General features: G+C 35.9%; 1 protein-coding gene across 3 annotated transcripts in view; it reads right to left on the bottom strand.

Moving 5' to 3' along the window:
- Window positions 1-15,579, bottom strand: part of LOC125658647 (cohesin subunit SA-1-like) — a 36,377-nt gene that overhangs the window by 8,716 nt on the left and 12,082 nt on the right. For 2 of the 3 annotated variants that reach the window (XM_048889956.2, XM_048889957.2), the window contains exons 11-29: window positions 13,448-13,527; window positions 12,388-12,610; window positions 12,098-12,212; window positions 11,627-11,730; window positions 11,232-11,321; window positions 9,608-9,697; window positions 9,085-9,144; window positions 8,076-8,219; window positions 7,088-7,158; window positions 6,551-6,638; window positions 5,887-6,060; window positions 5,524-5,680; window positions 5,121-5,254; window positions 4,784-4,885; window positions 4,548-4,616; window positions 4,092-4,168; window positions 3,784-3,912; window positions 2,210-2,388; window positions 1,406-1,568 (exon numbers count right to left, since the gene is read on the bottom strand). In XM_048889956.2, the coding sequence (XP_048745913.1) occupies window positions 1,406-1,568; window positions 2,210-2,388; window positions 3,784-3,912; window positions 4,092-4,168; window positions 4,548-4,616; window positions 4,784-4,885; window positions 5,121-5,254; window positions 5,524-5,680; window positions 5,887-6,060; window positions 6,551-6,638; window positions 7,088-7,158; window positions 8,076-8,219; window positions 9,085-9,144; window positions 9,608-9,697; window positions 11,232-11,321; window positions 11,627-11,730; window positions 12,098-12,212; window positions 12,388-12,610; window positions 13,448-13,527 (2,249 nt within the window). Of the gene's footprint in view, window positions 1-815; window positions 1,112-1,405; window positions 1,569-2,209; window positions 2,389-3,783; window positions 3,913-4,091; window positions 4,169-4,547; window positions 4,617-4,783; window positions 4,886-5,120; window positions 5,255-5,523; window positions 5,681-5,886; window positions 6,061-6,550; window positions 6,639-7,087; window positions 7,159-8,075; window positions 8,220-9,084; window positions 9,145-9,607; window positions 9,698-11,231; window positions 11,322-11,626; window positions 11,731-12,097; window positions 12,213-12,387; window positions 12,611-13,447; window positions 13,528-15,579 lie in introns of those variants that run through there. The other variant, XM_048889958.2, reaches the window with a different exon arrangement.

Here is a 15,579-nt window from a genome sequence, read left to right as displayed (position 1 = left end):
TAATTCCCTGTACACAATGCAATCAAGTGGAACAGAATCTCGAAGGAACAAACTTTTGTTACGATTCATTCATTCAGTGTTACTGACTCCGGTACATGTGCCATGTGTAAAAGCATGCCAAGCAAAAATTTGCTGAGTTTAAGAAAAGATTTGCCGTCCGCATGTACAGGTGTACATGCTTTCATTCTGGCCAAATTAATAGTGCTTGTCTGGAGAATGTTAAAAGAATTAAAGCAATACTTGTATCAGTTGTGACTACCTATACATGTAATGTACAGATACTTCTGAATTCACCGAGCTTTTAAACTGCAGGATCATACAAGAGTAACTACACTCCCCCTGATTTCATAATTCTAATTTCATGCATCAGTACCTTGTTTTATTGTTGCAAGAAAAAAATAGAAGAAAGTAAGCAATCAGTCCCAAAGTGGTTAAAACCAGATATTACCATTACAAAAATATGAAATATAATTTGGAAATAATGAACTTAAAATATGTAAAATGCGTAAACAATATATGGATCACGCTACGTCATAGTAAGAGGCCTATCAAAAGTTTCCTCCCTTACCCACACAATAAAGGTATTGTGATGCGTGAAAAACAATTCATTGCATTTGTTTGGCGTAAAGTCATAAACTAGAAATGAATATGGATGATGTTTTGTAAAGACTAAAACCGAATCCGGTCTAACAGGTTTTTTTCTTGTCACCCTAATTCAGAATCATTTTCTAACATCTAAACAGAAACTGATGTTCTGATGAATTTACAGGTAAAAGTTAAGACAGCAGCCCGACTTTAAAAATCTTACAACACTGTACATCTCTACTACGTTTTATTCACATTTCAAAACATGCCTGTCTCTGTACACAAAACAGTATTTACACTATGTACATTTTTTATCTACAGCAGTATTGATGCTCTGAAACTCATTCAGAGTTTTCTCTTAATTTGCATAATTGGTTATTTCACAGCTCTTGGGCCGAGATACAACACATGATGAGAAAGTCTTTATGCTGCCATTAAACAGTCCAATCTGACTCGAGGATAAAGCTCAGCTAGATAGAACTTCCAAGGGAAATAACTGGGTCAAAACCCGTAATTTCACCATAATCTAAAAATAAAGACAACAAAAAGAAACCATATAAACAACATCGAAATGGTAAAAAGAAAATATAAAACATGCAAGGCAATATAAAGTAAAGAAATAAAAACCATAACAGAAATGACTAAATATCAAGAAAGCAACTGGACATAATTCAAAATGAGATTTTCAAAGAAATTAAAATCAGTAAGCAAAAGTTAGAAACTAAAAAAAATCCAGAATTGAAACTTTCCCGAGCTGCTCAAGACAGACACAGACCAATGAATTCATGCTGGAAGACATTAAAACACCAGAAGAACTCACGATTCCTGAAAGTCTTCTGACCCTGGCTCTGATGCCGCTCCCATGCTCTCCTCGTCCATGCGACGTCTTTTGATGGCGGTGGAGGCCATGACTGGGACCCCCGGGGCCGGGGTGCCCACTGACATATCCACCCAGTCACTCATGTTAGAGTCGTGATCTGAGACTGTGAAGAAAGCATTAAAACTTTACATAGTGACACTACACACAGAATCTAGTCGTGATCTGAGCATTAAAACTTTACATAGAGTCACTACACACAGAATCAAGTCATAATCTGAGCATTAAAACTTTACATAGAGTCATTACACAGAATTTAGTCATGATCTGAGCATTAAAACTTTACACAGAGTCACTAAACACAGAATCTAGTTGTGATCTGAGCATTAAATCTTTACATAGTGGTACTACACACAGAATCGAATCGTGAATTCGTAATCCAAGGCTGTGAAGAGCGCAATAAAACTTTACAAAGTGCAGGGCTCAAAATAATCAATGGCCCGAGGCCAGTAAATTATGGAATTGGGTTAGTGATTTATAAAGAACATATGCCCTTTGGGTGAGCTGATTTTAATACATATCAAACTTTATCAATGATTGGGCTAGTAAATATTAGACATGTGTCCAGGTTTTTAATCACATGCAAATTCATGAGAATCAGTAGATGCAATCAGACTAAAGAATGTGCCTCCCTCACAGAAGAAAGGGTGGGGGTGGGGAGCAAATTGAAGGATAATAACTTACTATTTCCTCTCTGTATTAAATAAGTGTGATAGGGTAGACCTCAGTATATTCTGTAAGACTTACCGTCAATCTGCTTGCGTTTGTTGCCGTATCGCCTTTGGCTGGCCTGTTTGAGTGTGATGGGGTGCACCTCTCCGTCACCCTGGGACAGGCTGTTGCGGTATGTAAACAGAGACTGCCACTCCTCGGATCGTGTCTGGGGCATCGACCCTCCCGGCAGGTGCTTGTCCAGGTAATGCAGTCTACAGAGACCAAAGAATTGAATTCAGATTAACAAAATGAGAGCACAATAATCTATTTTTGGTTTTGATAGAATTACAGTATATACACAGAAACTACCAGATTCATCATACACATGATAGAATTATATACAGAAACTACCAGATTCATCATACACATGATAGAATTATATACACAGAAACTACCAGATTCATCATACACAGCATATACTAATAACTTACTAATGTACATCATGTTTATTCTTATCTACAAATATACGAGCCTTTTTACTTATATGTACAATCAAGATTTTTATTTCACAATAATCTGATACAGAGGCCTTAAGGTATTTGATGTACAGTATAACAATCATATTTCACATCTAGTAAATGGATGGCGTGATTTTGTATCATTTTGAAAGATTAATCAAATAAAAATAATTCACCATTTGAATTTACAGAATTTTGATTTATTTATCCTTGAATTTACATTGAAGTCTATTGGAAGACCATGTTTAATGAAAATACTTATTATAAGAAATTGTATTTTCATACAAACCACTTCGTAAAAAGTTACATAAACTCTATATAAAAATATAAAATAAAATTCATCATTTACTTCAAATATTTTTAGATAATTAGATTTTTTTCTTATTTTCATCAAGGGCGGATGACTCTTCCAAAAAGTTCCAAGTACAAAAAGACAGGCTTCTAATCATTTATCAGTGTGTAAATTTGATTTACTTTACTTTCATAATTATTCAACCATGAACATTTAAATCAATTTAATTAATTCAAAATTGTTTGATCTCTTTTTGTTATACATTGAATACCTTGAAATACTAACAAGAGAGTGCACAGAGAGTAATCCATATTGAATTAGGATTAACTGTACAGGGCTCACAGTGAATTAGGTTTAACTGTACAGGGCTCACAGTGAATTAGGTATTAACTGTACAGGGCTCACAGTGAATTAGGTTTAACTGTACAGGGCTCACAGTGAATTAGGTTTAACTGTACAGGGCTCACAGTGAATTAGGTTTAACTGTACAGGGCTCACAGTGAATTAGGTTTAACTGTACAGGGCTCACAGTGAATTAGGTTTAACTGTACAGGGCTCATAGTGAATTAGGATTAACCGTACAGGGCTCACAGTGAATTAGGTTTAACTGTACAGGGCTCACAATGAATTAGGATTAACTGTACAGGGCTCACAGTGAATTAGGTTTAACTGTATAGGGCTCACGGCGGGTGTGACCAGTCGACAGAGGATGCTTGCTCCTCTTAGGCACCTGATCCCACCTCTGATGTGTCCAGGGTTCCGTGTTTGCCCAACCCTCTATTTTGTATTGTTTATAGGAGTTATGAGATTGATTACCGTTCATTATCTTCACCTTTCAACAGACACAGATTACTTACACCACTTTTTTGTCCTGTTTCATGAGTTTATTTGTGAACTCACAGATGACCTCCAGGAAAGATAGATTGGGGGGCGGGGTGCTGATGTCGTGATGCTCATCTACATGCAAACTGAACACAATGCCCTCCCTGTAAAATCAACACAACAGTTTCACAAAGTATTCATCACTGTTATAAAAAAACCACCAAAATCTGAAATTTCAAATAATATTCCATAAATGAATTTAAGTTTCAATATATATTATACATTGGAATTAATCTATATATTGTTAATCACAATAAAATTTCTGATTATATCTTAGACTCACTTATGCATGGCTGCCACGGCTTCCCGATTCTTGACTTGATCCAAACCGAAAGACAGCGCGAACCTCCTGGACAACTCCTGTCAAATACACAACTTAATGTCGTAAACATACTATCTAAAACACAACTTTACATTGTAAAACTCCTGTCAAACATACAACTTTATATCGTAACGTTTTGTCAAACACAAAACTACATATCGTAACATCTTGTTGAACAAACAGCTATATATCATAAAGTCTTGTCAAACACACTACTTTATATCACAAACATGCATGTTCTTATAATCGTAAACACTACCTTAATATATAAAAAAAATCTCCAAAAAAATCTGTTATAGGAATTTGGTCATTTCATAATAAAAGTTCCTATGAAAACACAAGAAGCAAAATCAGAAAAAATGAGGAAATTTTCCGCGTGAATTGAATGTGTGAGGTACTACTGAATCTATAGCTGACCTTCAGGGACTGGAAGGTCTCCGATGATCTGTCAACAACCCCCATCTCCATCTGCAGTTCCCGGTACAGCTGTGAGACAAACAATGTTTAAATTACAGTAAAAGGACTTGTGCTGAGAGAGAACAGAAAAGTATCTCAGGAAAACAGTATACATACAGATAGAGCAGAATTCTCATTAAAGCTTCCAGATAGTCACTATATAACAGATCTCAACTACAGAAAAGTCTTTTTCTTACCTGTGTCAGACTGAGGGCCAGTGTTTTCGCTGTGGACACCTTGTTGATTTCTCTAGCTTTTCCGAGTGTTGCTTTAATGATGTCTCCATAGTCATTGTAAAACTGTAACAATAACTCTTGTATCAATATAAAGTAAGATCACCATAAACCTAAAGTAAACAAAAGGACAAATGAAAAAGTAAAAGTAACGTTTCTACATCTGTAACAAATATTTATAAGCAAGGCTTCCACCTACAATATGTAAATTTTTTCCTGACTTGAGATATATGCTTACTATCTACATATTTTCAGTACCGAGATGATACGCTTTGCTCGTACTTGGATTGGAGGTACAAACCTTCATGTAGTGTTTAAACATGTCTGCAGCCATGCGGATCTGTACAATGTTGTAGATGACCAGCTTACAGAAAGAGGCCAGGAAATTCCTCCTCTTGTGGAGCTCTTCTATCTTCACATTTTCATCAATGTCATCTGTGAATACAGCAGATTGGATGGAAATTTATTTTTGTAGCAAAATATTAGATTATGTATTTTACGGGAGTACATAATACTGTGAAATGACTGGTAGGTGTCGATTTTACGGGAGTACATAATACTGTGAAATCACTGATAGGTGTCGATTTTACGGGAGTACATAAAACTGTGAAATCACTGGTAGGTGTCGAATCGTGAGATCATAAATTTGGGAGTGAATTGTTAATACAGAGCTAATCATTTGGTCCATGTACACTGTAACATACCGTCGTCGTCCTCGATGAAAACTTTTTCTGTCAGGAAGTTGCTGAGCTGCTGCTGAAGATTCCTGTCCGGTTCGTACACTAGCGGCTTCATGACCTCGCTTATCTCCCCAAGATGTCGACTGAACACAACCAACAGGTCACAGATTGTAAGGTAGGCCTGATAAAAATCAAAATTAATGGTTACATTTCCACCTCACGAATGCTTGGAACAGTTACATCCTGGTGCATACTGGCTGTGTTTACATCCTGCGGCATACAGGTGATTTCTATATCCTATTGAAGTTTACATGCTGCTGCATGCTTGGTAGGCCTTCTGAAGTACATGTAGGGTTGATTGGAATGTGAAATACAGGCATTACTCACCTCTTCTCCCACTTTGTCTTGTTGATGGAACAGCAGATCATGACAGTATGTCATCATGTCGTTCAGACGTTTCCTAAGGGCTCGCATCTCATCCTTGTTGGGGTTACCCTCGTCCAACTTGTGCAAATACCATAGCAACGTCTGACTGCCACAGGCCAGGGCCTTACACACAATCTGTAAAAATCAACTAACACTGAGGTCCTACACACAATCTGTGATAAACAACGAAAGATTGAGGCCTTACACACAATCTATAAAAATCAACAAAATATTGAGGTTCTACACACAATCTGTGATAATTAACAAAAGAATGAGGCCTTATACACAATTTGTGATAAAGAACAAAATATTGGGACCTTACACACAATCTGCGATGATCACAGAACAAGTGCTGAACCATGATTATGTCAAAAAGTGAATCAGATCCGATTGTTCCAAATTTAAAATTCACTAAATTAAGTACACATACAGTATCTACACTATAATCTCCTTCCTACAGAGATAACGTAATGATTTTTAAATGGCAACAGAGATTTAAATAATCTCTCTACAGTAAATTAGATCTAATGATATTTCTGTAGAAATAAGCTTTAATGCTTTCTCCAGTAGGAGAAGGCTGACTTGTTTAGCGGCAGCAGCAGTTTAACATGACTTGATGCCGTACCTCTTCAGGAATTCCTTGACTGTCGTTACCAGACTTAATGATGTGAAACAGATCGTCCCAAATGTCCCAGCTGTTTAAATCATGACAACTGAAAAAAATGACAGGAAAAATAAAATGACTCTTTACTATTAAAGTGACGATGATAGAGCACATTATTAATGAACTAAATTGTCAGTTATAATCTCAAACAAATGCACACCCCAATACCGTATATTGGAAAATGCATCTGTAGAACTAAATTGCCAGTTATAATCTCAAACAAATGCACACCCCAATACTGTATATCAGATATTGGCACCCTGGATATGTTGGGTTTTGGCAGATGAAAAACATTTGTCAAAAATAAAAGCGCTAAAATTTCCAATTACTTTTTTGACAAAAATTCACCAATTATTCCCTGTGCCAAAATTACATGATATACAGTGTGCGCTGAGACAATTACTACCAATTTATATTGATTATTTAATACAATTATACTTACACAGACCCTCTATACATTAAAATCTGCCGATAATACAATTCACACGAAGTTCATACCTGTATAAAGCTTCCATGCGTTTCAAGCAGGCCAGGAGGGCAAAGATTTCATCATCATCGGGATCTTCTCCCTGTAACACACAACACATTCAAACGTTCATCAGTAAGGCTGTTTCTATTCATCATTAAGACTTTCTAAATTCATTAATAAGATCGTTTCTATATTCATCAATAAGGCCATTTCAAATTAATCAGCAAGACCGTTACTACATTCATCAATAAGACTGTTTCTACATTCATCAGTAAAGCCGTTTCTACATTCATCAATAAGGCTGTTTCTACATTCATCAATAAGGCCGTTTCTAAATTCATCAGTAAGGCCATTTCTATATTCATCAGTAAGGCCGTTTCTACATTCATCAATAAGGCCGTTTCTAAATTCATCAGTAAGGCTGTTTCTACATTCATCAGTAAGGCTGTTTCTACATTCATCAGTAAGGCCATTTCTAAATTCATCAGTAAGGCCGTTTCTATATTCATCAGTAAGGCCGTTTCTACATTCATCAGTAAGGCCGTTTCTAAATTCATCAGTAAGGCCGTTTCTAAATTCATCAGTAAGGCCGTTTCTAAATTCATCAGTAAGGCCGTTTCTAAATTCATCAGTAAGACCATTTCTATATTCATCAGTAAGGCCGTTTCTACATTCATCAATAAGGCCGTTTCTAAATTCATCAGTAAGGCCGTTTCTAAATTCATCAGTAAGGCCGTTTCTACATTCATCAGTAAGGCTGTTTCTACATTCATCAATAAGGCCATTTCTAAATTCATCAGTAAGGCCGTTTCTAAATTCATCAGTAAGGCCGTTTCTAAATTCATCAGTAAGGCCGTTTCTACACACGTATTATCAGATTCATGTAAACTATCATATCCTTCACAAACATCCAGCATTACTTCATACTAGGATGCCATTTATTTCATCTTTACTGTGTACATACAAGTTTATGAACAAAACGGTTGTCAGAATGAATGTAACTTTTTTTCTACCAACCTCTGCAAAGAAGTCTTGCATGGATTCTTTAAACTTTGCTATGAGACTATCAATCAGAGTTTTTCTTGCAACATCACACTTTCCAGAAATGGCAAACTCCTCACAGCAAAGACATTCATAGCATTTAGAGGCAGACTCCAGTACCTGTATATGACAATCAACAACCCATTAAACTAACTATGTTACAATCAACCCATTATATCTAACTATGTTACAATCAACCCATTATAACTATGTTACAATCAACCCATTATAACTATGTTACAATCAACCCATTATATCTAACTATGTTACAATCAACCCATTATATCTATGTTACAATCAACCCATTATATCTAACTATGTTACAATCAACCCATTATATCTATGTTACAATCAACCCATTATAACTATGTTACAATCAACCCATTATATCTAACTATGTTACAATCAACCCATTATAACTATGTTACAATCAACCCATTATATCTAACTATGTTACAATCAACCCATTATATCTAACTATGTTACAATCAACCCATTATAACTGTTACAATCAACCCATTATAACTATGTTACAATCAACCCATTATATCTAACTATGTTACAATCAACCCATTATATCTAACTATGTTACAATCAACCCATTATAACTATGTTACAACCAACCCATTATATCTAACTATGTTACAATCAACCCATTATATCTAACTATGTTACAATCAACCCATTATAACTGTTACAATCAACCCATTATAACTATGTTATAATCAACCCATTATAACTATGTTACAATCAACCCATTAGAACTATGTTACAATCAACCCATTATAACTAACTAAATGTCACTATCAACCCATTATCACGAATTAAGTTTATTAATGGATCAATCAATAAATCTAAAAATGATTTCATCCATAATGGTGAAATCAGTCCTGACTATGTACAATGTTTTTATATATGAAATTTTAAGTGACTATTTACAGAGAGAAGACTTATCTCCCTTGAAATGTACCCATATATGACTAACCTCCGAGTCTGTGTGCTTCTCCATGATCTCATGCAAATACCTCAACAGAAGCTCCAGATTCTGCAAGAAATACCAAAAAAAATTCAGAAACGTAACCACCATACAGATACTGACCTCACTGTTTATTACTGAGAACTTCATAATGGCATAAATTCATGTGGTGTGGGTTGTAGGTGGTGGTGTTTGTCATGATTTGGTGTGGGTTGTAGGTGGTGATGTTTGTGGTGAGTTGGTGTGAGTGGTAGTGGTAGTGGTGGTGTTTGTGGTGACTTGTTACGACTTGAAGGTGGTGTTTGTGGTGACTTGTTACGACTTGAAGGTGGTGTTTGTGGTGAGTTGTTACGACTTGAAGGTGGTGTTTGTGGTGTTGGTACAAGTTGAAGATGGTGTTTGTGGTGAGTTGTTACGACTTGAAGGTGGTGTTTGTGGTGAGTTGTTACGACTTGAAGGTGGTGTTTGTGGTGAGTTGGTACGAGTTGAGGGTGGTGTTTGTGGTGAGTTGATGAAGTGAAACGTGTATTACCTTTTCCTGTCTACTACTTGTGTAGATGTCCAAATCAAAGTACTGAGGGATCTGTAGGAGGTTGGCTACCTTCTCTGCATCCATCAAATACTGTAGTCAAATAAAGGATCACATCAAATACTGTAGTTAAACAGAGGATCACATCAGAAGAGTAGAAAACACAAGGAATCGGTAAAACTGTCTCCACAGTGCTCCGTAAGACTGACATAATACACAGGAAATGATAAAATACTACACTAAACACTAGCGGACTTCAGTTCGTTAGTTTCATCTTAGTTTTTGGGCAAAGAAAACCCCCCAAAATACATGTGTCTTTCAAAATTCTTACGATGTTCTAATCAATGGTAAGATGTACCCCAGATGACTTGAATTTGAACATAAAACATGTACTTCATTAGTATTATCTTATATCTTGCATGCTTTTTCCTTTTACCTGAGATTATTTTATATCGTGTACGTTTTTTTCTTTTAGGGCTGTTCCAGAAATGACCAAATGGGGGGGTCGGGCGGCAAACGATATTTTTTTGTGTGGGTGGTCGTATTTTTTCATATTTTAATTGGTACATGGTTGGACTGTTAAAAAAATATTTATTATGGGTAGTGGGTAGTTTCTATTGTTTTATTTTGTGCCACGTGGGTGTTGAGTTTTCAGAATATTTTTATTGTCGCTCTTGTCGTGTTGGTTACAAAACGTCAGAGGGAAAATTGAAAACGTGCTTTCGAAATGCTGCTTTCGAAATCGGAAATCAGAAGTAACATAGAACTATTCAAGTTGTCGCTCTTTGCAGCGCATAACTTTCCATTACGGCACTCTTCAAATTAGAGGCGCGTTTAGTAGGGTCCCTTTGGACGTGATGGCGGCGAACTCTGTTCTGTAGATTATTACAGTTTACACTGCATCGATTTTGGGAATATTTTGAAACCAATAGGTATTCCGTTTTCTAATAAAAATAGGCAAACCTTAGTTGATTTATACGAGGGTACCGATGCGTTATATTTATCAGTCGGTGTGACGGTGATATAGAGGCCTCCGGGCGCGGGCTCCATTAGAAGACGAACGATTCGTGGAAAAACATATCCATACCCATTTCATGATAATAGCATCGTTTGGACTCCCAATCTTTCCAACATTCCCGCCATAGATGTCTTTGATTGTTGATGTGACATCGTTTCTTCAGAACTACTGTGATACAATGTCGCACAGGCATTACCGCGTCATTGACTAGAATGTTTGTCCCGAAAACCTTGCGAGATTTGTACCGTTTTCATTTTTAAAAATATTTTTGTGGTGGGTCTGGTTAGTTTTTTTTTTTATTAGATGGGTCATTGTAAAATGAGTTTATTAATTTGATGGGTCATGGGGTAATTTTTTATTTTTTTTTATGGGTGCTTGGTATATACAAAAGGTGCCTCCCGACCCCCCCCCCCCCCCCATATGTATTTATTTCTGGAATAGCCCTTACCTGGGATTTTGACATGAAGTTCTACACTTACCTTCAGCAGGAGTTGAGGCAGTGTAACATTTTACCTGGGATTTTGACATGAAGTTCTACACTTACTTTCAGCAGGAGTTGAGGCAGTGTAACATTTTACCTGGGATTTTGACATGAAGTTCTACACTTACCTTCAGTAGGAGTTGAGGCAGTGTAGCAATGAAATGTTCAGTGAGTCTGGTCTTGTCTTCAAGCACCTGCTTGTTTTCTTTGGATGTCAGCTGTAAATGAAGTAGACACACAATTCAATCATTCCTCTCTTGATTTAAATGTAGCAACCTATTTTATGCATGTTGTGTTGGATGGGAATACAAGAATTTGAATCTTTACTTAACAAAGCCAAATGGTAAGCAACAGACATAAGATGCAGCGTTTTAACACCATGTCTGCAGACTAAACTTCAAAAGTTTACACACAATGTTTTGAGTAATCATATGAGCATCTTCCCAAAATCTATTTTGATCGCATACTGTGCGACTTGCCTATTTGCTGGTCCTCTCTCCTGATCGTATACTGAAAGACTTACCTTTTTGCTGGTTCCCCTTCCCACGGGCGACTCCCCTGTAGCTGCCTGACGAACACAACACACCATGATCTCGATCAAACTCGTTTCCTGCTTATCATCCATGTCTGTATCAAACACATAATTTTGACAGTGAATTACAGGTTTCCTAAGAACTACAAAATTATGTATTTTGATATCAGTCCTCATTGTTTCTGACATCTGGTCTTTCCTTTCATGAATTGACATTGTTATACAACAATCAGTATTAACATTCAATATACACAGTGCTTATGCTGTGCAGCAGTAAATATTGTCTCTCACTATTCATGCTCCCATTTATTTGGGTTTCTCACTACTTATGCTCCCCTTTTTGCAAGATTCTCACAATTTATGCTCCCTTTTTTCACTACTTACATACCTCCCCTTTTTTTCACTACTTACACTCCTCCCCTTTTAGCGGGTTTCTCAGTACTTTGATTTTTCACTACTTACATTCCTCCCCTTTAGACGGTTCCTCCAGTAGTAAGTCTGTCATGCACTCCCAGTCCTTCATCATGTCGTTAATTTCCCACAAACTGTCCACTAAATATGCTCCGTGTTCATGTAACTGTAATACAAATTTTTATACTAATATACATCTGTATACAAATAAACATTTTAACCATTTTCAGAACCATCCTGATATTTCTCTACAATTGTAGGAAATTTTTGGTTGTTTACAAAATTGTATGATGGGTTAACTTTGGCATAATATCAATGTACAGCATTTTTATCGCACAAACCTCACTCTCTATAAAGAACTGCACCAGATCACGTAACAAAGGGGTGTTGAGACTCTGTTTTTTGCCCCGGTGGATTTTGAGTTTATTTGTTTGGCTTTCATCTCTCTTGAAGAGCTTGGCATTAAGGAATTCTCCAGCTGCCTGGGCAACGTGTCGGTGAGACGAATACACCAACTCATACACATTCTCACAATCCTTATCTGCTAGGATCTGCTCGTTAAATCTGAAATACAACTCAGCTTTAATATATTAACTCATACACATTCTCACAATCCTTATCCGCTAGGATCTACTAGTTAAATCTGAAACATAAATCTGAAACACATCTCAGCTTTAATACATTAACTCATACACATTCTCACAATCCTTATCTGCTAGGATCTGCTCGTTAAATCTGAAATACAACTCAGCTTTAATATATTAACTCATACACATTCTCACAATCCTTATCCGCTAGGATCTGCTAGTTAAATCTGAAACACATCTCAGCTTTAATACACCAACTCATACACATCCTCACAATCCTTATCCGTGAGGATCTACTCGTTAAATCTGAAACACAACTCAGCTTTAATACACCAACTCATACACATCCTCACAATCCTTATCCGTGAGGATCTACTCGTTAAATCTGAAACACAACTCAGCTTTAATACACCAACTCATACACATCCTCACAATCCTTATCCGTGAGGATCTGCTCGTTAAATCTGAAACACAACTCAGCTTTAATACATTAACTCATACACATTCTCACAATCCTTATCCGTGAGGATCTGCTCATTAAATCTGAAACACAACTCAGCTTTAATATATTAACTCATACACATCCTCACAATCCTTATCCACGAGGATCTGCTCGTTAAATCTGAAACACAACTCAGCTTTAAGATGTCTCTTAACAGTTTAACTTACTCTGGTTACCGTCGTATTAAAATTTCATAAATTGGGAAATAAACTTGTCCACTAAAAATTTATAAAATTCAATTCGATATTTTTTTTTGTTTCTCATCTGGACATTGAATTCAGTATGCTGATGACCAGTTTAATTGACACTTACTGGAGTATGCTGATGACCAGTTTAATGCCCTGGACGGCTACTTCATGTTCCTTGTCTAGCGTCATCTCCACAATACGATCCTACAAATACATACAATAATATCTCCACAATACGATACTACAAATACACACAATATATCTAGGGCTGCTACGATACACTTCTCCATACAATACACACAATAATACCATATCTGGGGCTGAGCGATACACTGACCTCTTCATACAATATACAGTTAACTATACAATCCTACACATACAGAGACTATCATATCTATACAATCCTTCACACACAGAGACTATCATATCTATACAATCCTACACATAGAGAGAATATCATATCTATACAATCCTACATATACAGAGAATATCATATCTATACAATCCTACACATAGAGAGACTATCATATCTATACAATCCTACACACACAGAGAATATCATATCTATACAATCCTACACATACAGAGAATATCATCTCTATACAATCCTACACATAGAGAGAATATCATATCTATACAATCCTACAGATACAGAGAATATCATATCTATACAATCCTACACATAGAGAGAATATTATATCTATACAATCCTACACATACAGAGAATATCATATCTATACAATCCTACATATACAGAGAATATCATATCTATACAATCCTACACATAGAGAGAATATCATATCTATACAATCCTACACATACAGAGAATATCATATCAATAAAATCCTACACACACAGAGAATATCATATCTATACAAGCTTACATATACAGAGACTATCATATCTATACAATCCTACATACACAGAGAATATCATAACTATACAAGCTAACATATACAGAGACTATCATATCTATACAATCCTACATACACAGAGAATATCATAACTATACAAGTTTACATATACAGAGACTATCATAACTATACAATCCTACATATACAGAGAATATCATATCTATACAATCCTACATATACACAGAATATCATATCTATACAATCCTACATATACCAGACATGATTCCTAAGAAAAGAAAAAAAAACTGAAGGGGTGTCAAGGGGCAGCGCTCCTGATCTGGGGGTCCAGGGGGCCAAAGGCCCCCGGCCGAAAATGGCTATTTTAACATTTGAAAGCCCCTCAGGAATGACCTCCAGAGACCCATATTAAAGTTGTGAAGGTTTGACTACCTTCTCCAGCCATTCCCATACATTACGTAGGTCCTTATTGGAGAAACCGAATAGCAAACGACGATTCAACCAATGAACAATCAGAAGACATATACAACTTGAGGAAGCATTTTACAACAAGTAAAACCCGCATCAATGACGGAAAATTCCGGAATACTAACAAAAGCGGATTTTAAAATTTGGAGCTGAAATGAGAAATCCGGAAAGCGGAATTATAGCGGAGAAAAATCATGTCTCATATACAAAGAATATCATATCTATACAATCCTACACATACAGAGACTATCATATCTATACAATCCTACACATAGAGAGAATATCATATCTATACAATCCTACACATACAGAGACTATTATATCTATACAATCCTACACACACAGAGAATATCATATCTATACAATCTTACACATACAGAGACTATCATATCTATACAATCCTACGTATACAGAGAATATCATATCTATACAATCCTACATATACAGAGAATATCATATCTATACAATCCTATATATACACAGAATATCATATCTATACAATTCTACATATACAGAGAATATCATATCTATACAATTCTACATATAGAGAATATCATATCTATACAATCCTACACACACAGAGAATATCATATCTACACAATCCTACATATACAGAGACTATCATATCTATACAATCCTACACATAGAGAGAATATCATATCTATACAATCCTACACACACAGAGAATATCATAACTATACAAGCTTACATATACAGAGACTATCATAACTACAATCCTACACACACAGAGAATATCATATCTATACAGTCTTACATATACAGAGACTATCATATTTATACAATCCTACATATACAGAGAATATCATATCTATACAATCCTACACACACAGAGAATATCATATCTATACAATCCTACACATACAGAGAATATCATATCTATACAATCCTACATATA

Source organism: Ostrea edulis, chromosome 9 (assembly GCF_947568905.1).
Source record: "Ostrea edulis chromosome 9, xbOstEdul1.1, whole genome shotgun sequence".
NCBI lineage: Eukaryota > Metazoa > Mollusca > Bivalvia > Ostreida > Ostreidae > Ostrea > Ostrea edulis.
This window is presented reverse-complemented; position numbering and strand designations above follow the sequence as displayed.